The sequence below is a fragment of the Mauremys reevesii genome, linkage group 24 (assembly GCF_016161935.1).
Source record: "Mauremys reevesii isolate NIE-2019 linkage group 24, ASM1616193v1, whole genome shotgun sequence".
Taxonomy (NCBI): Eukaryota; Metazoa; Chordata; order Testudines; family Geoemydidae; genus Mauremys; species Mauremys reevesii.
In genome coordinates this window covers 9505153-9530796 of record NC_052646.1, presented here as the reverse complement: position 1 = coordinate 9530796, position 25644 = coordinate 9505153, and the positions used below count along the sequence as shown (strand labels likewise).

Sequence of the window (25644 nt, the reverse complement as noted above, 5' to 3'; positions counted from 1 at the left end):
GGAAGTCTCCAGATTTCCTTTCCTCCCAGGGACCCTCTGTCCTGCGGAGGGCAGCTTCCCGCACACCCTGCCAGCAGCACTGTGCAAAGGGCCAAGGATTCCTCAGCCAGCACCCAAAGGCAGCCACCTCTGGGGTGAAACAAGTCAGCTGTTGAGCAGCCAGGCAGTAATGCGCCACAGGGACCCCTCGCCACCCAGCACTGACATGCAGCCACCTCTGGGGTGGGACACTACAGCAGCTGCACAAAGACGCTCAGCGCTAAATGCAACCCCCACCCCTCCCAGGGGGAGGCCGCATCGGCGACGGAGGAAATTGAAGGGGGGGCTTTCCAGCCCCGATTGTAGGCTGAGCCCAGGCGCGGGACGTGGCGGCGCACAGGCTGCGGCGGGGGATCGATCCGGGCCGCCCAGCGGCTGTTCCCGGCTCGGCGAGCTGCGCCGCGCTGCGCTGCAAGCGGGCGGGGCCGAGGGAGGCCGAACGGCACCGAGCCGGCGCGACCCCGGCGAAGGCTCCTAGCCCCCGGCCGGCCGCCGCTCGCCACCATGGGAGCCACGAGGGAGCCGCTGCCCCGGGGCGCGCTGGGCTCCTTGCTGCTGCTGCTGGGTGAGTCTCCGGCGGAGGGGCAGCGCCGGGCGGGGCGCAGGGGCTGCGGGGGTTCCCGGGGCTCCGTGCGCGCTGCGGGGGGCTTGGTGCGCGGGGAGCCCCGGCTGCTTGGCATGTATGGGGCTCTGGCGTGTCTGCTGCTGCAGATGGGACAGCCGTGGCTGGGGCGCAGTGCGGCCGGGGGAGCCCTGCCCCTGGGGACTGGGGGGCGCAGTGCGGCCGGCGGGGAGCCCTGCCCCCTTGGGGACTGGGGGGAGCCCTGCCCCCTTGGCGGCTGGGGACGGGGGGGGGCGCAGCGCGGCCGGGGGGAGCCCTGCCTCCTTGGCGGCTGGGGACGGGGGGGCGCAGTGCTGCCGGGGGGGGGAGCCCTGCCCCCTTGGCAGCTGGGGACGGGGGGGAGCCCTGCCCCCTTGGCAGCTGGGGACGGGGGGCGGGGGCGCAGCGCGGCCGGTGGGAGCCCTGCCCTGATGGAGGCAGGGAGCTGGGCCATGGTGGGGGTGAAGGTTCACAGCCCTTCATTCCCCGGCCAAGCCAAGGGAGCAGGGCCCTACCTGATCCCTCCTTCCCCAGTCTCCCCGCAACTCTGCCTAGAGACTGGAGCAGGGAGGCCTCTGCTTCCTCCCACTTACCCCTATGCAACGCGTGTGTCTGTGGGGCTTACCCCTGCAGCCCCCACCTCACACTCCAGGGCTTCCTCTGCCACCCAGAGCCCACCCCAGCGCTGGGCAGGCCAAGGCAATGGGGCCTGCCCCCTATTTACAGCAGCACCTGCCTGTTGGCACAGTCCCAGCCCTCTGAGGGCAGCCGCTGTGTGTGTGTGTGGGGGGGGTCTTTTCTGTCTCTCTCCATTTATTTGGTCTGATCCACATTTGTTGTTGCTTCCCTCTGATCCATTGGGCTTTGATCATTGGCTGGCTCCTGGGTTCGGGGCAGGGTGTGATGTAATTGTGCCACATGCTAAGAACAGGCTCTGGACCGTTCAGATGAGGCCCTGGCAAGATCATGTCAGGCCCAGGAGGAGACTCCATCTGTCCTGCCTGGGGCTGTCTGGCCGGGCCCCAAGTTGTGAATATGGACAGATCTGGGATTTTGGGAGGGGTAGGGGTTGGGGCAGGGCTCAGGAAGAGTCTCTGCCCCCCCCCAGGCCTGCACACCCCACGGCTCCCCAACCGTGACATCGTGGTCCCTGCGCCAGGCCCTAGCGCTTGCTGGTTGTACGGCATGGCCCGAGCTTTGCCCGCCCCAAAGGAATTTCACTGGCGAGGCAGCGTAAATCTCCTGCCATTCCCCTGGGGAAGGGTGAGTTTGCGGGTGCAGCGTGACCTTTTAAGGAGCACAACTAGACGTTGTGGGCCTGATTTTTCATTAACCTCCTGCATTGGGGGCACTGGGCAGGGACGGGCTTTAAACCACCTTGGCACTGTTTATATTCCAGGCCCTGGCCCGCCCCTGGTGTAAATTAGGACAGCCTCAGGGTTGCTCTAATTCACACCCTCCTTCCCCCTGGGGAGCTGAAAATAACTGCAGCACAGGGTGCTCTGGCAACCCCACTGATCCACTGCCCAGGCTGCTCCATCCCAGCTCCCAGACCCGTCTCTTCCCTGCAGCACCCATTCTCCAGGCAAAATAATGTATTGAACCTTGTGGGAATCGAGCTCTGGGGATAGCAGAGCACCCTGCTTTCCTCCTGCAACACCCCAAGGAATTAGCCCAGCTTGCCAGCACTGCGTGAGTCCTATTCCCTTCCAGACTGCTAGAAGATAACAGCCTAGTACTGCTACCACTGGAGCTATTTACCTCAAGAGATGGGACTTGGTGATGCTGAAGTTCCCAGTTTGCACCTTGATGATGACAAAGGAGAGGAGTTGTTACGCTAGGAGCCCCCGTGCGGCATTTCAGCCCCATGCCTTGGAGAGGAAGACAGGCTCGGTGGCTGTGGCATGGGATTGGGACCCGGGGCATCTGGGTTCAAGCCAGCAGGGGCGGCTCTAGGCATTTTGCCACTCCAAGCACAGCAGGCAGGCTTGCCTGCTGAGGGTCTGCTGGTCCCACGGCTTCGGCGGACCTCCCACAGGCACGCCGCGGGACCAGTGGACCCTCCGCAGGCAAGCCGCCGAAGGCAGCCTGCCTGCCGCCCTCGCGGCGACCAGCAGAGCGCCCCCTGTGGCTTGCTGCCCCAAGCACACGTTTGGCATGCTGGGGCCTGGATCCGCCCCTGCAAGCCAGTGGCTGCAAATTGAAGCTAGACAAATTGAGGCTGGAAACGAGGCACTGGAACAATTTACCCAAGGGCTGGGTGGATTCTCCATCACCAGCAGTTTTTATATCAAGATTTAAATGTGCCTTTCCCTAAACCCTTTGACTGTGCAGACTGTGAGCACTTCAGGGCAGGGACTGTGTTTCGCTCTGTCTGTGCAGCGCCCGGGGCACTGTGCCCTGATCTCAGCTGGGGCAGGGACTCTATCCGGGCAGCGCCTGGCACAGCAGGGACCTGATCTCAGCAGAGGAGTCTAGGCGCTTCTGTAATACAAACAAACAATAATAATCCCAATTCTAGCTATAGCAAACACTCCCCTCCCCCCAAATAGCCTCACTCAAACTGACTTCTGGTTTTAAACCACAATATATTATTTTGAAAGCCCAGCACTTGCCAGGCAGCAGAAAAGCAAATGCACTGATAAATATTAGATTGAGAGCCTGGTGTTCTTGTGTTTCACAGCCCCTGCTCCTACTTGACACAGGCACCCCCAAGCTCAGCTGTCATCCTCCCGTCTGTTTCACAGCACACCTGGTCAGTTTCATAGTGGGGGGGGGGGGTGGAGGGGAGGGAGAGCAGAGCCCAGAAATTCCAGAGGAGCTTCCAAAGACTGAAACTTTTGAGACCTTCCAGCCTGAGTTTCCAGAAGGGGAGCGGGGAGAGAATCTGCTCCTGATCTTTTTTTTCCCCCATGCTGAATTTAAATCCTCCCAACCAGGAAACGCTACTTAGAAACCAAAGCCAGGGTGAGTCACTTTCTTCACCGCAAAATATTCACTCCCTGATTCAAAAAACCCTGAATGTGTCAAACTGCAACCGTGGAATCTTTTCCACGGCAGCTCCAGGCTGCAGGATGAGAGGCTGTGCCAGGAAAACGGGGGCCTTGGAGATACGTTGTGATACGCTCAGAGTGAGGGGAGGGGCGGCTAGGGATGGTCAGAAAGGCAGCTCTAAGGAAGGGCGTCTGATCTGAAGAGCCAGCCCTTCGCGCCTAGAGAGGGTTTAAGATCATGAGCCATTGATCCTCTGGCCCATAGGGGGCAGATGTCGGTGTGGCTATTCCCTGCCCCCTAAGGCCCCTAAAGGGCAGCTGGGGGTGCGGCCAGAGCACAGGGTGCTGTGGCTATTCCCTGCCCCCCAGAGCCCATAGGGAACCCTGGAACATCTCAAAGCCCACACGGAGACTGGCAGTGAGCACCCAGGCTCAGCAGGGGCTGTTCGTCTCTTTGCCATGACCTGGGTGGGGGTGAGCAGGTGCGTTTGGCTCTGGATTTTTGGCCTTAACTCCCAGTCAGACCAGAGCTATCAGGGTCTAGTAGTTAGACCCGGGGCTTGAGAATCAGGATGCCTGGGTTCTATCCCCATCTCTGCCACTGACTCAGTCCGTGGCCTTGGGCAAGTTACTTTGCCTCTCTGTGCTTCCGTTTCCCCATTTGTACTTGGACGATATGGCCGAGGCCGGCATGCCGAGCGTGGCGGTGGTGCCTGGCTGCTGGGATGGTGGCTGTGCTGCACGAGATCTAGGGGCTGGCACGATTGGATTGGCTGGCCAGCACGCTCCTGGCCCACCTGCGTCTGCCCTGCAGTACCCGCATCACCGTGGGCACCCTGGGAGCTAGTCAATGCACAAAGGCTTATTCCCCACTCAGGTGCCGGCCTCTGGCCGGGCCCCTGGGCACAGCTGCCATCAGTGCGTCTCTTCTCCCCGCTCTCTATACGTGGAAACCTCCCTATTTGCTGAGCCACCACACAGGGACCTCTCGCTTCTCCTGTGGTGCTCGCCCAGCAGCAAACCCCCCACCCCTGCCTCTGCCAGCTCCTCGGGGCAGGGCCTGGTTTCATTTATTTTGGCTGGTGAGTTTCAGCAGCCGGCTCTGAGGCCCCTTGGTGCCAGCGGTCTGTGTAAACGAGAATTGGGGCGCTGCTGCCTGGGGTAAACAAACAGGGCGTCCATCTGTCCCTGATGGTTAATTAGCTCCTCCGCAGAATCATAGAATCTCAGGGTTGGGAGGGACTTCAGGGGGTCATCTAATCCAACCCCCTGCTCAAAGCAGGGCTAATCCCCAGACAGATTTTTGCCCCAGATCCCTAAATGGCCCCCTCACAGCCCTGGGTTTAGCAGGCTAGTGCTCAAACCACCGAGCTATCTCTCCCAGCAGCGGGGAGCGGCAGCTGGGCAAATTCAGGCTGGAAATAAGGGGCACGTTTTTAACAGGGAGGGGAATTACCTAGTGGAACTGCTGCAGAGCCATGGGGGGTGTCTGTCTGTAAGATCCACTCTGGCTCATGCAGACGTTATGGGGCTGGCTGCAAGTATCTGGTTGATAATCTCTGGCCTGGATCGCGCAGGAGCGTGATGGTCCCTTGACATCTGTGATCCAGCACCGAGGCCTGTATTCTTAGGGCCAGACTTGCAGGAGAGCGCCCATTCAGGCACTGAAACGGCCACCGTCTAACTAAATCACAGCCAGTAAATGGCTAGATTGGTTTAGCTGGCTCCTCTCAATTTGCCGACACAAGCGACACGGCTAGAAGCCAGGCTGAAATCGAGGTACGAGTGTCTGTGCCGGAGTTAATGAAATCGGTGCCGAGCGCTTGGGGAAATCTGCCCGTTAACGTGCAGCGAGAAATGTGACCCGTTTGGGACCCAGGCCCTGTTGTGTTATGTCAGAGCGGCCTGGATCTCAGCCAGCTGCTGGGTGGCCTGACCCAGATATGATCTTATTAGCATGCATGGCCGGATGTGCAGCGCGTGCGTGTGTCTGGCTCGCTTGCCTCGCACTGTGCAAATGCAAGAGAAGGAGCCTTTTGTGCATCCTGCCTTTTGCAATCACTGCCGGCGCCGCATCCCCCCATTGTCCCCTCGGCATCCCAGAGTCATCGCGCGCTGAGTCCGATTGTCCCTGTGGAGGATGTGGCAATAGGCCCGGCTCTGTGCTGTGGAGAAAGCTGGTGTGTCAGGCTGGTGCTAGCTGTCCTCGGGCCCTGGGCGGGGAAACGCTCGGGGACGGGAGCAAAGGTCCTTGGGTTGGGCCGCAGCTGCAGAGCGGAGCCAACGGGGGCTGGTTTGCCCGCTCCCCAGCCTGTTTGATCAGGGAACTGCTGGGCATTAGGTCCCTTTTCTGGCTAGTGATTTGTTCTGTTCTGAGCTGGCTTTTCTTAGCTCTTCCTGAGGAACTGCTAAATAGCTGAGGCTGGAGCAGCGTGAGCTAGAGGCCGGAGCCCTGGACTGGGACTTGGTGTCTGTTCCTGGCTGTGGCACTTGCCTTGGGCATGTCATTTCCCTGCTTGGTGCCTCGGTTTCCCCTCCTATGTCCCGTGAGCTCTCGAGGGCAGGGACTGTCTCTCCCTGTGTGTCTGTGCAGCTCTCGAGGGCAGCTGTGTGTTTGTGGGGAGAGCGAGGGAAGCTCTCGCCCTGACTTCCCCCAGGGCTGGAATCGCAGCCGCTCCCCCGTCTGCCCTGGAAGTCAGTTGATGCCCGTGTGATTCTCCTGGCTGCTGGCCAAGGGAGTGTTGGCATCTCTCCTCCAGCGCGAGGGGTTTAGCCCTTGGGGGCTGGTGCACCGGCGGGGCAGGAAGCAAATGTGTAGCCAGTCACTGTTCTGGCTTCTGGAAGCGAATTTACTGCTCACGAGGGACCGGCTGAGCTGGACAAATCCCGCCCCCCGCCCCCAGCTCCACCAGTGCCCATCAGTCCCTACTCGTAGCTCCCCCTGCTGTCCTCGCACTGGGCACCCCCTCTGCCCCCATCCACAGCTCTGCCAATGTCCCTCTATTCCAGCCCATGCCCCCCCACTATCCCACCGGGTTCCCCTGCCCCTCAATTCCAACTCACAGCCCCCTCTTGCTATCCCAACCAGGCCTCCTCTCACCCCTCAATTCTGATCCACAGCCCCCCTACTATCCCACCAGGGCTCCCCCACCCCTCAATTCCAACCCACAGCACCCCCCCCTTGCCATCCCAACCCAGGCCTCTTCCCCCTCAATTCCGACCTACAGGTCCCCCCCCCCACTATCCCACCAGGCCTCCTGTCACCCCTCAGTTCTGATCCAAAGCCCCCCCATTATCCCACCAGGGCTCCCCCACCCCTCAGTTCCAACCCACAGCACCCTCTTGCCATCCCAACCCAGGGCTCCTCCTGCTCCTCAATGCCAGCCCATGCCCCCCCACTATCCCACCAGGGCTCCCCCCACCCCTCAATTCCAACCCACAGCCCCCCCATCCCAATCCAGAGCTCCCCCACCCCTCAATTCTAACTCATGCCCCTCCCACTATCCCAGCCCTGGGCTCCTCCACTCCTCAATTCCAACCCACAGGGCCCCCTCCCCACCCACTGTCCCAGCACAAGGCTCCCATCTCATCCCTCAGTTCTGACCCACAGCCCCCTTCCCCCACTACCTCAGCCCAGGGCTCCCCCTTTCCCTGCCCCTCAGTTCCAGCCTACAGGTCCCCCACCCCCGGCTATCCCAGTCCAGGGCAGATGCTGCCGAATCACGTGGCTCTGTGATGGAGATGAACGTTCACCAGGAATTGGTCTGAGATTCCCACACTCGTGCCATCCATGATCGAAAGCTGGGGCTGGACCCAGGGCTGACGGGGCTCCTCGCTTGCCCGCTGGGGCCCTTGTGCCTGGACCCAGTTCTGGGCAGGAGGGGGTCGGGCCCAGTGTCTGGAATCCCAGGCAGCACCATGGCTTGTGCTCCCGGCAGCTGTGGACTGGGAGTGGCCATGGGGCAGAGGGCCGGGTGGGGGAGAAAGGGGCTGGTGAGCTGAGGCTGACCCCAGTGCCAGGCTCCAAACCAACCCCCCATCTCTGTGGAGCTCCAGCAGCCGTGAGACCCCCAGGGGAGAGGAGAACTCCCTGGGTTCAGGAGCACCTGCATGGCCCCCTCGAAGGCCTGGGGAGTCAGCAGAGTTACGTAGCCCTACAGGCTTTCTGGGGAAGGTGCCATAAGTTAGAGCTGCCTTGGGGCTGCTCTGGCTTACGCCGGGGGCTGCTTCAGCTCCTGCAGTAGCAGTGCAACCCTCTTCCCCACCCCCCATGCTGGATCTCTTGGGGGATGCAGCCTGGAATCTGGCCCCATCTGAAAGCAACGCAGCACAAGTGACACTTCTGCGATGGCCAGTGGAGAGGGGGCTTGGCAGCCTGATCCTGCGGGGCTGACCGGAGAAGAGGAGGGTTGCGGAGGCAGAGAGACAGGCTGTGCTGGGGTGGCTGCAGAAGAGGAGAGTGGCCAATGCTGGGGGAGCAGAGGGGGAAGCTGGTGGGTCCTGAGAAGATGTGGGGGATGCACCTGTGCTGGACACGCTAGGAGGCAGGTTGTGGAGTCCAGTGGGTGCAGGGGGTCTGGGACTGGGGGAGTGCTGAGGATTTCCCTGCTATGGGGCTGAATGACAGGGGAGGGGGGTAAATCACCTTCCCCTCGGTTTCTGTAAACCAAACCTGAGGCAGCCTCCTCTTGTGGTTAGAGCACAGATCCGGAAGCCGGACTCCTGGGTTCCTTTCCTAGCCACTCAGTGTGTGACCTGGGGCCAGCCCCTTCCCCCTCCCTGTGCAGCAGCAGCGGGGGCTGGGAGGTTTAGCTCCTTGGGATTGGGGCTGTGAAGAGATCTGGGATCCAGGGCTGGAAAGGCCAAGGGATTCGATGGATGCTGTCTGTCCTCAAGTCCCATCTGCTCCCATCTGTGGTCCATGTCCCGGGGCCTCCTCCCCTTAAGCCACTCCAGTTCCCTTCCCTCCCCCGCCAGCTGGCCTGATCTCTGCCCCAGGAGCCAAGGCACCGAGGGCCAGGCTGGAGGGAGCCACTTCTCAGTAGGAGTTCATATATCCCCCCTTGCCAGCCTGCATCGTTGCCAGGACTTGAACCCAGGGCTTCCAGCGCCATGGTCCTGGCCTCCGCTGAAGGAGTGATGCTGCTGGCAGCAGTAGGCTGTTGTCCTGTTGTGGAGCAGCCACTAGAGGGAGACAAGCAGCATGTTGCTGGTGGGTGGGCTGAGAACAACTGACTGTGGGGGAGAGGGGTGCTCTGGACTTGCTTGGGTGGGGGATGGGATCTTGGGGGTGTGGAAGATGGGGCCCCTTGGTTGAGGGCCGTTCACTTTGGAGGGGGATGGGGCCTCTAGAGGAAGTATGCGGCAGGGTGTGGCATGGGACCCCTCAGGGGATGCATGGGGGGTACTCTGGGGGGGCAAGGATGATAGGGGGCAGGATGATAGGGGTGGGGATCTGGGGATCCTTGGCAGGGGTCGGGGCCCCTAGAGGCAGTCCCAGGAGATGTTTTGGGGGGTTCCTAGAAGAGGAGTGTACTGTGGGGACACAGACCCCTGGGGGGCACAGAGATGGGGAATGGGATCCCCTGGGCCCCGCTGGGCTGAGGGATGAGACGGGCTGTGCTCTGTAGTTCCCCTGGTCACTAACCCCTTCTCTCCCCCACCCTCTTCTCTGCAGGGCTGTGTGGGGCGCGGGAGGTGCACCTGCCCCCAGGGCCCCTGTTCCGCGTGGAGGGCACGACCATCTCCATCCCCTGCAGCGTCTCAGAGTACGAGGGCCCCACGCTGCAGCACTTCGAGTGGTTCCTGTACCGCCCGACGGCGCCCGAGATCTCCATCGGCATGGTCAGCACCAGGGACCCCAGCTTCCCCTACGCCGTCTTCAGCCCCCGCGTGCAGAGCGGGGAGGTGTCGGTGCAGCGGCTGCGCGGCGATGCCGTCGAGCTGCGCATCGCCCGGCTGCGGGCCGAGGACGCCGGCGTCTACGAGTGCTACACGCCCACCACCGACTCCGCGTACCACGGCAACTACAGCAGCAAGGTGGTGCTGAAAGGTACCTGGGTACCGTGCAACTCGGGGGACCCCATGCACACCGCCTGGCTCCCAGTTACCCCATTCCAGCACTGGGGACAAGACAGGGAGGGTGGCTGTAAACCCCCCTTACCGCCAAACCCCCCCCCCCCAGTGCCAAGATGAATCACTAAAATCCCAGTTCTCCACTGCCACCCAGACCCATGTGTGTCACTTGCACCAGTGACAAGGGCCAGCCTGCTGGTCGCATGGGGTCTCGTACCAAATTTGTGCTGGTGCAAATGAGGCACGAGAAGGTGGGTGGCTGCGGAGAATCGGGCCTTTATAGTGACTGACCCTGTACTGTGGTAGCGCCCAAGGGTCAGGCCTAAGTCAGAGCCCCGTTGTGCTAGGCGCTGTACAAATGCTCCCTGCCCTCAGTCTGTTGCTTCTGGGAGGATTCTGTTTTATGCACTCCCCATAGTCTGGATCATACCAAGTCCTGCCCACCGTGTAAATTACAGCAGCCTTGAGGTTGCTTTAACTTACACTCTGCTACCCGGGCCCCATGTGCGCCCTGGACAGTCCCCTGATCTGCCCCCTATGCTAGGACTGGTAACAGCCTGGGGCGTTGGGGGCTGACCTGGTGCTGAAGCCTCTGGCTAGGGTAACGAGCAGCCCTGTTCTCTAGTGTCCAGGGCTCAGGCACTCCGTGCCTGGCCGCACCTAGAACAACGAGTCTGCACAGACCCTCCCCAGATACCAGTGCTGATTGCCCCACACAGCCCAGCTTCTGCCGCTGGCCCCACATGAATGGGGAGCGTGAGACTCAGACATACAGGGCCTGGTTCTCAGCCACATTGCGGCCCCTCCGTGCTCCTCTGGCAGGGTAACGGGGCCTTAGGGTGGGTGGGAGCAGCTCGCCGTAGGAATCTCCCGCATGGCAGCCTCCCTGGCCAGTGTGGAGTTGCTGTAGAGGCTCGGGGCTTTTTCCTTTCCTGTAAGAGAGCGACTTGTGGGAATCCCCTGCACCCACAGGCCAGGAAACGCAGCATGGGCGGCTGACATAACATCGCCCCTCTGGAGCTTGTTCTTCAGAAAGGGGAACCGGGACGGAGCGTGGGGAACCCTGCAGTTCCTCATACCCTGAGCCTGGCCAGGATCCAGCTGCACCTTGGGATGTTTCCACTTGGCTGGGCTCTTTGGATTAGCCCGTTGGGGTCTTCCCAGGGGACCAGCGAGCTCCTGAGCGGGAGGGGCTGGGAGACATGCTGCAGCCTTCGCAGAGCAGAACAGGCCCCAGCAGGGGAAGTATTTTTGTGGGGCGAGAGGGGTGTGGGTTGGGGTGTCTCTGGGGCACAGCAAACACACAGCAGATCCAGGCATGTCCAGCTGACCAGCCGCTCCCCCACCCCCCACTTACACCTCACGCTCTCCCTGCCTGGCATGGGTGGGTGCACAATGGGGTCTTTCACCTCAGGGCTCTGGCTCTATCTGCAGACCCGGGCAGCTCCCCACCGGCTTCAGCCTTGCCCTGAGGGGGCCCCCTTGGGCAGGAGGCAGCCGTGTGATCGCCCTAGGGCCGGGCAGCCAGAGCCCCAGTGCTGGGTAGGGGAGTTGGGCTAGCGGAGGCTCTGTTCTGCCATCCAGAGTGTGGAGAGGAAGCCGGGGGCAGCCCAATCTTGCCGGGTGCCATCAACATCCACGCAGGCTGTGGGCCAGAGAGAGCAGCTTGCGAACCTGCACCCTGGCTCGGCGGCTGCCCTGGGGAGCTGAGTGCTCGGCCCTAACAGGATCAGGCCCCTTGTGGCTACAACCCAGGGCTCTGCCCAGTGGCGCCCCCTGGGGGTGAGAGTGGAATTCGGGCTCCATGGCCCATTGGGACCTCAGTGCCCTGCAGAGACTGGAGCAGGGGCTAGTGACTGAGCAGTTCTGGGCGGGGGCGGCTCCAGGCACCAGTGCACCAAGCGCATGCCGGGGGCGGCGAGCCACGAGGGGCAGCCTCTGGGCCGCTGTGAGGGCGGCAGTCAGGCAGCTTTCGATGGCGCTTCTGCGGGAGGTCCTGCAGCTTCGGCGGCAATTCGGCGGCGGGGACACTGAAGGCGCGGCACCGGTGGACCGCCCGCCGGCGCGCCACCGAAAGCCGCCTGCCTGCCGTGCTTGGGGATGGCAGAAACCATCGAGCCGCCCCTGGTTCTGGGACTCCCTGCCTGGTGCTGGGGTAGCACACACACACACACACACTTTCCCCTAGTGGTGGAGCAGAGGGGTCATCCCTGGATATCAGTGACCAGCAGGACAAGGCCTTGCCTGACCCTGCTCACATCTCTCTCTCTCTCTCTCTCTCTTTCCCCCTCCTTCCTTCTCCCCTGCACCCTGCAGTGATCCCTGACATGCTCTGGGTCTTGGCCCCCACAGTCAGGCCCCCTCTGCGGGGCCGCATGGCTGGCACTTCCCCGCTGCAGCTAAGCTTGTCGGAGGGCCAGGAGCTGCAGCTGAGCTGCACGGCCCAGAGCCAGACGCAGCAGCACACCCATCTCTCCGTCTCCTTCGGGGTGTCGGCCCCGGATGCCCCCGTGGGGCGCCAGACGCTGCAGGAGGTGGTCGGGGTGCGACGTGACTTCGCCGTGGAAGCTGGCGGGCGCTTTGCGGACCGGTACCAGGCTGGGGAGCTCTCGGTGGCCAAGGCAGGCAGTGAGCAGTACAAGCTGGCGATCGGGCAGGTGCGCCCGGGGGACGCGGGCACCTACCACTGCACAGTAGGCGAATGGATCCAGGACCCTGACAGCAGGTGGCAGCTGATCACCGAGAAGCGGGCAGCGCTGGCCCAGGTGACTGTCCAGTCCATCGGTGAGTCCTGGCCAGCTCCGCCCCCAAGCCGCATCCTGTGTCGGTGCTCGCAGGGCTGGGCTCCCATGAGGAGGAGGGTGGTATGGGGCAGCAGGGCATTCGCTGATGCTGTCAGACGGGGGGGATCAGTCACCGGCCCTGTGGGAACTGCTAGCCCTGGGCCTGTCGGGATCTCGCCTCTTGGTCTGTCCTCACCAGCAGGGACCGCATTGCCCGTTGTCTCTTGTCTCGGCAGTCTTTCGCTCCAGTGCAAAGTGAGCACAATCAGAGCAGTCGTGTTTGCACGGTTGCCGTGCAAGTGACCAAGTGGGGCCAGGTGGCAGGGAATTGGACCCTTGGCTTGAGGGAGCTGGATTCTCTGGTTCCCCTGGCTGGCTTCACAGGTTGAGGGTTGTGTGAGGGGCTCGGCAGTGAAATATTGTGCCACCCTCCCCACACCCCCGCCCCCTCCCTGGGCAGCTTCAAGTGAATGCAGAATTCTTCTTCACCCCCTGCCCCGCATTGCTGTGTGGCTGTTAAACAGCAGCCATGCTCCACCCCAGAGGTGGCTACTTGTCAGTGCTGGGAGAAATGATCTCTGGGCATGGGGCCCTTTGGGGCGGGGCGGGGCAGTGCCGACGGGGCTGTGTGGATGCTCTCACTCCCCCGCTCTCTCTTTGGTTCTGTTTCAGCGAGCCAGCTGGCGGTGTCGGCCGGCCCACCCGAGGTCCGGCTCAGCGCTGGAGACGCCCTGGAGCTTCTTTGCAACCTGTCAGGCCCTGTGCCCCCTGCACCCCACGAGGCGTACGCCGTGAGCTGGGTGGTGGGCGAGGGGGACGGGCTGCTGGTGGCACAGCTGGACACGGACGGGGTGGCCGTTGTTGGGGAGAGCTATGCCAACAGCCAGGTGGGCCGGCGCCAAGTCTCGCTGCAGAAGCTGACACCCACCCCAGGCTCCTACCGGCTGCGGATCGAGTCGGCCCAGCCAGGGGACGAGGGCACCTACCGCTGCGTGGCCCAGGCTTACGTGCGCTCCCCTGATGCCCGGCTGCGGGAGGTGGCCAGCAGCCTGTCGCAGGGGCTGAAGGTGCACATGAAATCAGAAGGTACAAGAGTTGGAGTGGGTGGGGGATTGGCATGCATTTGGGGGCCCCCCTTTGCACCCCTAATCCTGCCATCTGCCCTGTGCCCCTGGCCGTGCTGATTCCTATTGCTTCAACAGGGTGTGATTGGCCTGGGTGTGAGCACCCCACAACCAGCACTCCTGCCCCGCTCCCTACAGTGCCCCCTGCTGGGGGAGGCCGGGGCTGGAGTATCTAGGTGCTCCCCCATGGCTAGTTCTCCTGCCCCGCTCCCTACAGCGCCCCCTGCTGGGGGATGCCTTAAGAGCAACTTTGTGTTGTTTTTTAGATGTTCCCTCCTCTCCGCATTTCCGTGTGTGGCCCCAGCCCCTTGGCCTCCGATGGCGTCAGGGTTCAGCCAGTGGGGGGTGTTTGGACCCTGCTGGGCCTGGGGATTCAGCGTCTGGGCCCTGGGCCATAGCTCTGGTGCATTAACTCCTGCTGCCCTTGTCTCTCCCCTGCAGCCGTGGTGGTGGCGGCCTACGCATGGCTGCCCATCCCCGCCACCTACCGCGGGGACACGGCCGAGCTGCTGTGCAACATCTCGGTGGAGTCGACCCAGGCCGTCCACGTGGCCGTCAGCTGGTGGGTGGAGGTGACGGTGGGGGAGGAGGAGCCCCAGGGCCGGATGGTGGCGTCTGTGAGCCGCGAGGGCGTGGCCGAGCTGGGCCGCCGGGCGTCAGGCGGGGACATGAGTCTGGACAAGGTGGGGCCGCAGTCCCACCGGCTGCGGCTCCATGGGGTGCAGCCGTCCGACGAGGGGAGGTACCACTGCGCCGTCACCTCCTGGGTGCGCTACCCCGACCGCAGCTGGTACAACGCCGGGGCCGTAAAGTCCAACTCCGTCGCCGTGTATCCCTACGCCCGGGGTGAGTCCTGCGTGCACCGCCTCCCCCTAAATCCCCGGGTATCCCTACGCCGTGGGGGAGTTCTGCGTGCACCGCCTCCCCCTAAATCCCCATGTATCCCTACGCCCTGGGTTAGTGCTGCTGTGACACACACACACACACACACACACACACACACACACACACACACACACACACACACACACACACACACACACACACGTTCTGTGTGCTCTGCCTGCCCCACCCCCATTCCGTTTATCCCTACACCACGGGCGAGTGCCGCTTGGCGCTGTCCATTCCCCATGTATCCCTACGCCCGGGGTGAGTGCCGCTGTTCTCCCCCACCCCCGTATGAGCATTGGTGCATGCTCCTCCTCCCCCCGGGTATCCTTGCTGAGTGCTGCCCCACAGTGCGCCATGGATCTGTCCAGCCTGCAATCAGCTCTGTGACAGCAGATGCTGCTGTGGTGCTGGGAGGTGGCTGTGGGCAGGATGGGGCTGGCTTTGTGCCCCGTGCCGGAGGGCGGCCTAGCTAATCCCCCTCCCGCCACCCGGCTTCTCTGCCAGCCCTCCGGCTGATGGCCCCCAGGCCCGGCTGCTTTACGCCCCCTCCAGCGCCAGGTCTGACAGGCCTCTCTGCTCTCCCCTCCAGCCATGGATACCCTGTTCATCCCCCTCATCGTGGGCATCGCCAGCGCCCTCTTCACGGGCATCGCCATCCTCGCCACCATCACCTGCTGCTTTATGAGGCGGCTCCGCAACAGGTGAAGCGCGTAGGAGACCGGCCCCAGGGCGCTGCAGGTGAGTCGGCCTCTGTGCAAGGGGCGTGGGTGGGGGAGGGAACTGTTTTACGCCCCTTCACCCGCCCTCTCCTGCTGGAGGGATGCCACAGAGCAAATCCGGGCTCCTCTCCCCCAAGGGCTTTGTTGTGTGCCCAGGTTTTTCTTGGGCAGCAGATTTACTTCCTCTGGGGCTGGGAGAACTGGCACTGCCATATGGATGAGACGCTGTGCACCCTCTGGAGGGACATGGGTAGTGATGATCCGATGGGAAGTGCTGCATCCGTGATCCTTCTTGGGGCAGCTCTGCTCCATATTGGTGGGGGTTCCTTGATGCCTGACACACAGAAAGACCCCCTTCTCCCCCCCCCAACTTCTGCCCAGCCCTGCCAAACACAGTGTGAAGTCCCAAGGGAGCTCCAATCCAAGCCCCCTTGAGCCAAGCTTTCAGGGGGTGTGAATCAAAAGCAAATAAATGATTTGCATCAAGTGCTGCCCCTGGGGCTGGTCTTGGGTCTGTTGTGTTAGTTTCAGATCACACCACAGGCAATGTTGGAGAAATCGGAGACTAAACAGATTTAGTCTGCGTGTGGATAGGAAGGTGGGTCTGAGTGTCAAAAGCTGGCCCTTAAATTTGTGTGTGTGTCTACCCTCTACTGGATGGATTCAGATCTACTCCACTGTGTGTCATAAGCCCTGTACTGCAAACAGCTAATGGAGATTCTCCTTTAGCTCCAGTGGCAGGGTTCTGGGTTCTGTTTAGAAATTTTCTATCAGAATGCCTTTTTGACGGAAAATGTACTTGCCACAAAACCAAATGTTTCTATGGAAAAACTTTGATTTTGCTGAAACTTTTGGGTTTTTTTCCCCATCATATAAATCTCAACAAAATACTTTGTTTTGGGTCCACTTCCACCTGAATGGAAACATCTTGGTTTGTTGAACTGAACCAAAATGTTTTGTTCTTTCTTCCAAATCAGTTCAACATCAAAGTGCATCTTCCTGTGCTGCCGCAATGCCTCATGGGAGTTGTAGTTCAGCTACAGAGCCCGCCCAGAGGGAAGAATGGGGACACAAGGCACCTGAACTACAACTCCCATGAGGCACCGCGGTGGCATAAGACGATGCCGTTGAATATTGAACTGATCTGAAACAAAATGTTTTGCCATTTCTTTGAACTTCTGTGAAAAACTTCAATATTTTGACGACCTTCTCCTGATTCAGGACCAAACACAGCTGAACTATTAGTATTTCCCAGGGGATGAAATCTTTTTCCCTGCCAGGTCTCATTCTAACCCAGCTGGCCTTGATTCTTTGGGGTTTCCTTGTCCAGCTGCCCCCTGATCCCACCCTCTCTCTCTCTCTCTCTCTGCAGGTGCCTGCTCCATCTTGCTCTCCCACCAGCCTTCACTCAGGCCACTGGGCTCCCTTTTCTCCCCCCGCTTGTGACTTTTGACCTCCCACCTCCCTGGACCGGCTTAGGGAGCATTTCAGCTCCTCGGACTGCACACTGGCTTCCTCCTTCATTTCAGTCATTCCATTTATTTTTTTCTACACTCAACCCAGATCCAGGCAAGCCCCTGGTGGGAGATGGGAGAGACCCTGGGTCCTGCATCAGGGCCAGATGTTGCCATGCCAAGAAGTCGATGCGTCCGTCTGAGACAGCCAGGCTGGAGAGGTCCCTCCCTGGAGGACATGAGGGACAGTGGCACTGCCTCATCTGCTCCTGGACTCGCTGCTTACCCTGTCTCTGTGTCCCAGGGTGGGCGCGTAGGGGCTGCATTTCCCTTGCTGCCAGCATCTCTACATCCTCCACCCCCTCTGTCCGTAACCCCTGTTCTCCCCTCCCCTCTCTCATGTGTTTTGGCTCGGTGAGGGCTGTCCTGTGGATCTAGATATGTGTGGACTCTGCCCCTGCAGTGTGCGCAGAGAAAGGGTGTATCGTTCCCTAGGGGAGGGGCCCAGAGGCATTGTGCTCTGGAGAATCTGAGACTTGATCTACTGGAGACCTCAGAGTCAGTAACGTGCTTGTAGCCTACAACGTGGACAACAGCCTGTTACAGCTGCCAGCTGAGGGAACTCCTCCTCTAGCCGGAGCAGTAGAGCCTTGTGCTTTGAAGATGAAGGTCCTGGGTGCAAAACCCTGCTGATGACCCATGCTGGGGTCATGGTTGGGTGACCTCAGGTGACCTGAGAGAGGGGAGTGGTCTGCCTTTGTGTAAGAGAAGAGGGACTCTAATGCCAAAGGATGGGGGCTCAGACCTTCCCTGGTCCCCCCTCCCCTTTGGGGTTTTAATTGCACCTCAGCTCTTCCTTCAGGAATAGCCGAGTACTCAGTACCAGTGGCTGGGCCTGCCCCCAGAGTGGTCCCTTTGCAGCCAACGGGCCCGATCCTGCCCTATCCCTCATGCTCACTGCACCTGTGCTCTCAGGCTGATCTGATGGCATTTTGCACTGACTGTGAGAAATCCTGGCCCCCCTGAAGTCAATGGAAAACCCCCCATGATCTGCAGTGGGGCCAGGATTCCAGCTGTGGTGGAATCCGACTCAGGTGTTTCTGTTAAAGGGACACACGTAGCAATGGCCACGGAGTCCGGGTTTCTTAAAAAGATCCTAAAACCTCATCGCGGTGGAGATGGGCTAATACAATTGGTGGCAGGTTTTTAATGGCACCTTCCCCCAGGTCCCTGCAAGAGGGAAAGTGCCCAGGCTGGCGAGAGACATGCCAAGCAGAGGCGCTGTGCGGAGGGGGAGAACCGCCGCTGGCGTTGCTTGTTCTCTATCCTCCCGGGTGCTGGGGAGGGGCCTAGAATGCCGGGCTTTAGAAAAAGAGCGATTGGGTTTGATGTTGTGGTTTTAATGTAACAGGCACACGACAGCCGGGATTTTCCAAAGCTGCCTGGAATGTCGCTGTTTAAAACCAGGGCAATCGGCCGTGCGCGTTCCTGACACGGTTTAGAAAAACCTCTGCCCACGTAATGGTCATTCCTGTGGCCGGTCTTGGCACAATGGGGGGTCCCCCCAAATTACCCTATCAGACGAGCACAGAATCGCGTGGGTTGGGGAAATAACACGTTTTTACAGATAAGCACTATATAGAGACAACCACTGTACATAGATGCACAAATTATTAGTCTCTTTTTAGAGAGATAGGATCAGATCCTTATCTGGTGTAAATCAACATAGCTTGGCAGGATCGAATCCTTGCTGTAAAGGGCCGAGCACTCTGGCCCTGGTGCAGCAAAGCCCTTAAGCATCTTCGTAACTTGAAATCGGCCACTTGTTCCATTGAAGTCAATGGGAGCGCTCCTGCGTTTAAAATTAAGCACCCGCTTTGCTCAGTGAGGGTCTCTAACCCCAGCAGAGGATCTGATCCTGTCTATGCACATCACTCTGCAGAGCTCTAGATATATTTAGTAATGACGGGGTGGTGTAAAATCCCTAGAGATCATCCCAAACCTTTATAACCATTTTATGTTGCAGATTCGAGAGGGAAACTGTTTTCCGAAGCTCAGGGTCGATGTGGAATGTTTCTAGAAAGTCTGTTTTATAATTGGATAGTAACCCAGCCTGTGGACAAACTTGGTGTTGCTGGGTGGCACAGGAGGGGTTAATGCCTGATTTTTTTTTCCAGCTGTGGAGAGCACAGTTCAGATTTGGTTTAAGTCACAAAGCCGCAATTCAGCTTGACCGATTGTTCGAGGGAGCTTGGGGAATGGAATGGGGGAGGGGTTAACGGGTCGGGGTTCACGTCTGCAAATCCCAGAGCCGTGCTAGGCCTCTTGCCTTCAGGTTTAGTTACTGATGATTCCTGCAGACCCCAGGTCTCTCCAGTGGATCTAATCCGTTGCCATGGAAATCCTGACTCATTTTTCATTAATGTGATGTGATGTCACAAGGAGGTTCCCGCCCCAGTAAAGAGCATTTCCTTGTATAGTTCCCCAGGGCCTCCCTGTAACTCCACACTGCTGCACAATGGCCTTTTATAGTCGTGGGCTGGACTTCTGGGCACAGGGCTGGACTAGACGGGGCAGTGGGGGGAACCCCCTGGGGGGAAGCCAGGGCCCCCATGGTAGGGTTGCCAACAGTCTAATCACACAAACCCAAACACCCATGTCCTACCTCTTCTCCAAGGCCCCGCCCCACTCACTCCATCCCCCCTCTCTCTGTCACTCGCACGCTCACTTTCACCGGGCTAGGGCACGGACTTGGGGTGCAGGCTTTGGACAGGGGCTGAGGGGTTCGGAGTGTGAGAGGGGGCTCCAGGCTGAGCCTGGGGCAGGGAGTTGGGGTGCACGAGGGGGTGTGGGGTACAAGCTCTGGGAGGGAGTTTGGGTGTTGGTGGGAGGTTGGGGTGCGGGAGGGGGTGTGTCTCAGGGCTGGGGCAGGGGATTGGAGTGCAGGAGCGGGTGAGGGGTACAGGCTCCAGACAGGTGGCACGTACCTTAGGTGGCTCCCGAGTGGCAGCATAGCAGGGCTAACGCAGGCTCCCTTCCTGCCCTGGCCCCACGCCGTTCCCAGACACGGCCGGCCTAAGCCCAGTGAAATGGATCCAACCCTGGCGGTTTCACTCGCGGCCCAAAGTCACTTGCAATTTCCTGGTTTAGTGAGGCTGCCTGTAATACCCTGGGATGCAGAATCCAAAGGAGGGCACTTTGTTGAGTGGTTAAAGCTGGAGACTCCTGGGTTTTATTTCATTTGCCACCACTGCCTCATGGAGTGGCCTGGGGTGAGTGTCAGAAAAGCCCCCTGTGTCTGTGTTTTCCCCCCATTGTCACTGTAAGCTGGGCTGATCAGAACCTGGAAGGGGGATGCTGTGAGGTGGGAGCCATCAGCATCTGTGTTCTGGGCTGCATCAGGCAGTTTTCAGGTGCCGTAGAAAGCCCATCTTGGTGAAGTTCCCTAGCACGTCTCCCCGGCCCCAGCCTCTTCAGGATCCTGGCAGGGCTCGTCCGAGTTGTTGCCCTGGGAAAGGTGCCCCCCTGCTTGCCCCCAACCACAGGCAGAGAGGGGTATCAGGACAGACCTTTAACCCCATCCCCCGTGGGTCTGAGGACTTTCTCCCCCTCTGGATTGAAACGTGACCTGGCATGATAGCGCAATCAGGGCCATCTGGGCTGTGACCCATGTGCCTGTGTGGAGTCCCATAGTGGCAGAGTTTGCCCATGTGGCTCTGACGGTAGGATTGGGGCCATGTTATAGAGGGTTTTGAATCTCCCTCCCCCTCCCTTCATTGTTTGCTTGGGAGGTAGGTTCAGCTTCAAGCCTGATCATGCAGCAGTTTGTAATTTTGTGTGTAGGCAAACAGTGAAACTTTTGTCTTTGAGGAGCAGCCCAGGGTCAAGCCAAAATCTGCCGGCAGAACTTCAGAGCAGGAAAACTTAAAAGGGAAATCCTGTATCGCAAACGGCTGGCTCTGCCGGGGCACTGGGTGAAGCCTCACATGGTAGAAATGGAAAGACTTCAACAATCCAAACAGCAATTCCACTGCGCAGGCAGATTGCGTCCTGCTTGATACATTTCCCTCCATCAGTGACGTTTACGCATGCCAGTTTCACATGTGGTGCTAATCAGTTTCACTTTCAGGTTGTCTCTGGTGCAGCTTTGGGTTGCCAGGGCACTCTGTGTGTGTGGGGGGGGGGGGGTAGGAGAATTGCTAATTGCAGAATTGCATTCCATTCCCCACAAATCAGAAGATTGGCTTAAAAATCATGTCAGTTTAAAAATAATAAAACAATACATTTAGGTCCTTTCTATTTGCATCCTGGTTTGAGCCTTTCAGAGTCACGTTTTCCAGTTTTTCTCCCCGCTTACGACGACTGGAAACAACTTTATTTTCAAAACCAGTCTCAGGTAGGATGGTATCTGCCTCAGGCAAGCTGGGGCTGTAAGCACTAGCTTTTGCAAGGGGGGAGGAGGGGACAGGAGGTTTGATTTGTTTTAAAGACATCTAGGCTTTATGCATAGATTCGAAGGCTGGAAGGGACCATTGTGCTCATCTCCTCTGGCCTCCTGGATAGCACAGGTGTAGAGCCGAGCTTTTAGAAAAACATCCAATCTTGATGTAAAAATTGCCGGTAATGGAGAATGCACCATGACCCTTGGCACATGCATCCGTTTCTTCTCTCGCACCTGTATAAACCTGGCGCCGCTCCAGTGGAGTCACGCCAGCATGAATGAGATTGGGACTGGGCCCCAAAGCAGTTCAGCTCCAGCTACACGGACTAGTTCACAGTGGGTAGGGAAACACTACCGCAGTGACTGGGAGTGTCTTACTCTGGTGCAAGCGACTACACAAGGTGCAAGGTAATGGAGACTGGATAGGATTCAGATCTCCAAATCTCATTTCAGTCCAGTGCTACTTAAACCCCTGGGCACTGCGCCCGCCGAGATCTTCAGGATCATGTTGACGCTGACAGGACTCTTCTACCGACAGATGCAACCTACTCCGAGTGGGAGCCCTGGGGTTGCATTGAATTGCTCCTATAGCAAATCGTATCCCTAAGCTCCTGACCTGTCCGTTCCCAGGACGCTGGCCAAACCCGCTCGGCCATGACGTCGTGCGCATGACTTTGTAACACTCTAGGTTTTCTAATCAGCAACTGACCCTGTCCCAGAGTGCGCAGAGAGATGCCAATGGGACTCGGTGATCCCTGGCTCCCAGCCTCTGCCTTTGGTGATATCACTGAGAGGCCCAGCTCCCTCTGTCTGGGGTCCCTCCCCATGCCTGCTCCCTCTGGTGCACTAGGGAGTGAGCAGCCAGGGTGGGGGCAGTTCGTTTTAGGCTTTTTATTTCTCCTTTGCATGGGGGGGGGGGATTTTATTCTTTTGCCTGGAGCGGGCGGGGTTGTTTCCCCTTGGTTGCCGCACTAACCTGTGTCTCAGCTGGCTTCAACCTCGCTCTGGGAAGCCAGTGAGTGTCGGGTGGGGGCTCGCTCCAAGGGCACTAACCGGCAGCTCCAAGGGGGGGCGATAAAGCGCAAAAGGGGCATGGAGCCCGAGCTACCTCCTCACACCTCTGGCCTAGGCCTGCTGTGGAGGGAGCTCGTATGTTTCTCTGCGGGGGGAGTGGGAGGGTGGGAACTTTCTCCGGCTGTGACTGCAGAGGAGGCTTGTCCCAGCCTGGGGGGGTGGTCTGACTGGGGAGGGTCCTCTGTAATTCCTTCCCTGCTAGCCATGGGGATCATGCCACCCTCTGGGATCATTAGCCCCCCACCCCCTCTGCTGGAAAAGGCCATTGCATCTTCAGAGCTACCAAGAGCATCCCAGGCCCCCACTTCTGATCCTGGAAGCTCTCTGCTCCCGGCTCATCCTGTTGAGCTCTGAGTTGCCCTGGCCCTGAGAAGCTGGAGTCACCCCCTGCAGGGCACTCAGCAAAGAGCAGTGGGGATGGTCGGGGGGTGGAGGATTGATGGGGGGTGGAAGGACCAAACCTGCCCACCCTTGAAAGGCCTAATGTCAAGAAGGGGTTTGGGGCAGCAGGATCTGTGTGCACCGGGTGGGGCAGGGCAGGGGCATGGGAAAAGACAAAGGTAGGGGGAGATGTGTCCCCGGAAAGTGGAGGGGGCCTGCCCTGGAGGAGGAAGAGGAGCTGAATATGGTGGGTAGGTCTGTCCCAGCTCTGTGCTTTCACCCAGTGTGCCAGCAATGGTGGGCAGCAGTAGGGGATGCCTACGTGGATTTGGATGCAGGGTGAAAGGTTGTGCAGGCAGGAGAGGATGGAAACTGGTGCCCACACAGCTGAGGCCTCCCAAGGCCAGCTTGGGGGAATCCCGGCCGGGGAGGGGGGTGATTTTTCCAGGCAGGGATGTGGGGAGGTCGGGATGCAACCTGGACTCTGCTGGTTTGTGTGCACTTTTCTGCAGGCAGGGATGCATTTTGTGCTGCCGCATTGAACAGGCGGCTCCAGGCCCCAGCACACCAAGCGCGTGCTTGGGGTGGCATGCTGCAGGGGGCGCTCTGCCGGTCGCCGGGAGGGCGGCAGACAGGGTGCCTTTGGCGGCATGCCTGCGGAGGGTCCGCTGGTCCCGCGGCTTCGTGGACCTCCTGCAGGCGTGCTGTTGCGGAGGGTCCCGCGGCTTCGGTGGAGTCGCGGGACTAGCGGACCCTCTGCAGGCACACCTGCGGGAGGTCCACTGGAGCCGCGGGACCGGCGACCGGCAAAGCACCCCCCCCCGGCATGCCGCCATGCTTGGGGTGGCGAAATGTCTAGAGCCGCCCCTGCCATTGAAGCTGGATTTTCAAGTCTGGGCCTTGGTGCATTTTAATCATTGGTCAGTTTCCTCCTTGTTATGCCCTGCCCAGCTTTGCTGTCCATACTGGAGAGGCAGCACAGAGAGGGGTGGCAGTGGGCCAGCACCCTGGGCTAGGAGTCACCATGCCCTGGGCTTCTAGGCCTGTCTCTGCCACTGCCTTGCTGTAGGGCCCTGGGTATGTCCCTCTCACAGATATGGACAATGCAGCCCCGAATCCCTCTAGCACAGAGTGCTGCAGCCCCACTCCTATTTCCATCCTGCCCTGCCATGGCCCCTGCAGCAGGGCTGGTGAGGCGGGCAGGGCTGCTGGCAGCAATTCTCAACCTTGGGGAGTGAGTGGTCCCTATGTGCCAACAGCACAGGGCCTGGGGTCCCTCTTAGAGGAAGGTTAGCCTGGCCACCAGTGCCCTGAACTGTGAGCCAGTATGTCTGGGCTTCAGCTCCCATCTCTGCCAGAGGCTTCCTGGGCAACCTCAGGCAGGGGCTGGGATTCCTGCCTCAGTTTCCCCATCTGTATATGGGAATAATAACTAACTCAGAGGCATGGCTGGAGGGTGAATTGGTGCCTGAGACAAAGGCGCTTAGCTGGTGTGGTGATATATGCCTCTAGATCAGAAGTTCTCAAACTGGTCCGCGGCCACCAGTGGCCCGTGAGCTCTATTCAGGTGGTCTGTGGATAGTTCCCTCTAAGGTGCATGTCTGGGTGGCCTCACACAAAAGAATGAAGGGCCACCCACCTAATTAGTGGTGGGCCCTGGTGTCACGGAGTGTCGGGGAGTCAGGGCCCTGCACCCCCCACTTCCTGCGATTCACAGTGACTCTCAGCCAGCCTGTAAAACAGGTTTATTAGACGACAGGAACACAGTCCCAAGCAGGGCTTGTAGATACAACCAGGACCCCTCAGCTAGGTCCCTCTGGGGGTTCCCTGCGTCTTCCCAGCCAGCCCAAAACTGAAACCAAAAGCCCCTCCAGCAGGGTCTCTCCCCCTCCTTCTCTCCACCTCTCCCTTTGTCCAGTTTCCCAGGTAAAGGTGTCAACTCGCCCCACCCCCCTTCCTCGCTCAGGTACCGTCCCTCACCTCAAGTCACCCCCAGCTCTCCCATCCGCCATGCAGACAGTCCCCGTAAAACTAAATGACATTCCCAGGTCAATCCACCCCACTCCCTCCTGCGCCACACCTGGACCCTGGACGTGGCACATATGTAAGGTGAGGTGGTGGCCTTGGGGGGAATAGGGGGTAGGTGGGAGGGAGCAGTGGGGTGAGAAGAGGGGGTGGGAGGAATTTGGGACGTGCAGGGCTGCAGCGGCCAGAGAAAGAGGCGACTTTCCCCACTCCAGGGCTGCCACTGCCGGGGAGAGACGGCCCTTCTTCCCAGCCCCAGCTCAGGGGTGCCGCAGTGGGGTAGAGACCCCTCTATTTCCCAGCCCCAGCTCGGGGGGGCTGCGGCGGGGGAGAGAGGGCACATCCATCGCATTAGAAAGGGAAGACTCCTGATATTAAAATATGAGTTGGGCGTTTTTATTTGTAGAACAAAAAACCATTAATTATTAGGTGTTTTTTTAATATAATGCTTTTATCCGAAGCGCTTTACAATCGTTAGCTCACAGTACAAACATTGGGAGAGATCATTCAGTGATCCGCCGAGACCCTCAGCAATTTTCAAGTGGTCCGCGAAAAAAAAAAGTTTGAGAACCACCTCTCTAGGTGGATGATTTCAGTGTCCCTCGCTGCCTTTGAACCACTCCGGGTGCCCCAGGGACGATCACGCCATGCAAACCGCAGCACCGGCTGGGCCGGAAACCCCTGGAGGTGGAGCGGAGCCTGTCGTCTACTTTGTGTTTCTTTGCATGGCAGCAATGAGTAATTCCACAGCCTGCCTCCATGGGATGCAAATGAAAGGGAATGTGATATTCTCCCTGCCTGGGGTGCGGGGGTAGGTAGGTTGCCCCGGCTGTTGTTACAAGTAAAACCCTAAGCACCAGGCTGGGGCATTGGCTCCTAGGGGGTGCTGTGCTGCAGGGATGGGGGCATTCCCCCCCAGTCGGGGCTGACCCCACTGCCCCAGTGAGGTGGTCGGGAGCTCTGTGCTGCAGGAAGCGGGGCTCAGCAGGGGATGCTCTCCCCTGGCCAGTGTGGTGTTCAGGAGCACTATACTGCAGGGAGCAG

General features: G+C 59.7%; 1 protein-coding gene across 3 annotated transcripts; it reads left to right on the top strand.

Annotated features, from left to right (window-relative positions):
* Positions 1 to 282: 282 nt before the first annotated feature.
* Positions 283 to 19417, top strand: IGSF8 (immunoglobulin superfamily member 8). Of its 3 annotated transcripts, none has more exons than XM_039513511.1 (8): positions 283 to 604; positions 8196 to 8198; positions 9311 to 9685; positions 12025 to 12492; positions 13164 to 13577; positions 14057 to 14461; positions 15096 to 15244; positions 16789 to 19417. In XM_039513511.1, the coding sequence occupies exons 1-7, from the start codon at positions 544 to 546 to the stop codon at positions 15209 to 15211; spliced, it is 1842 nt and encodes a 613-aa protein (XP_039369445.1). In that variant the 5' UTR covers positions 283 to 543; the 3' UTR covers positions 15212 to 15244; positions 16789 to 19417. The 3 variants fall into 3 exon arrangements, with proteins under 3 accessions (XP_039369445.1, XP_039369444.1, XP_039369446.1); XM_039513510.1 differs by having other exon boundaries at positions 284 to 604; positions 16598 to 19417; XM_039513512.1 differs by lacking the exon at positions 8196 to 8198 and having other exon boundaries at positions 284 to 604; positions 16598 to 19417.
* The last annotated feature ends 6227 nt before the right edge of the window (positions 19418 to 25644 follow it).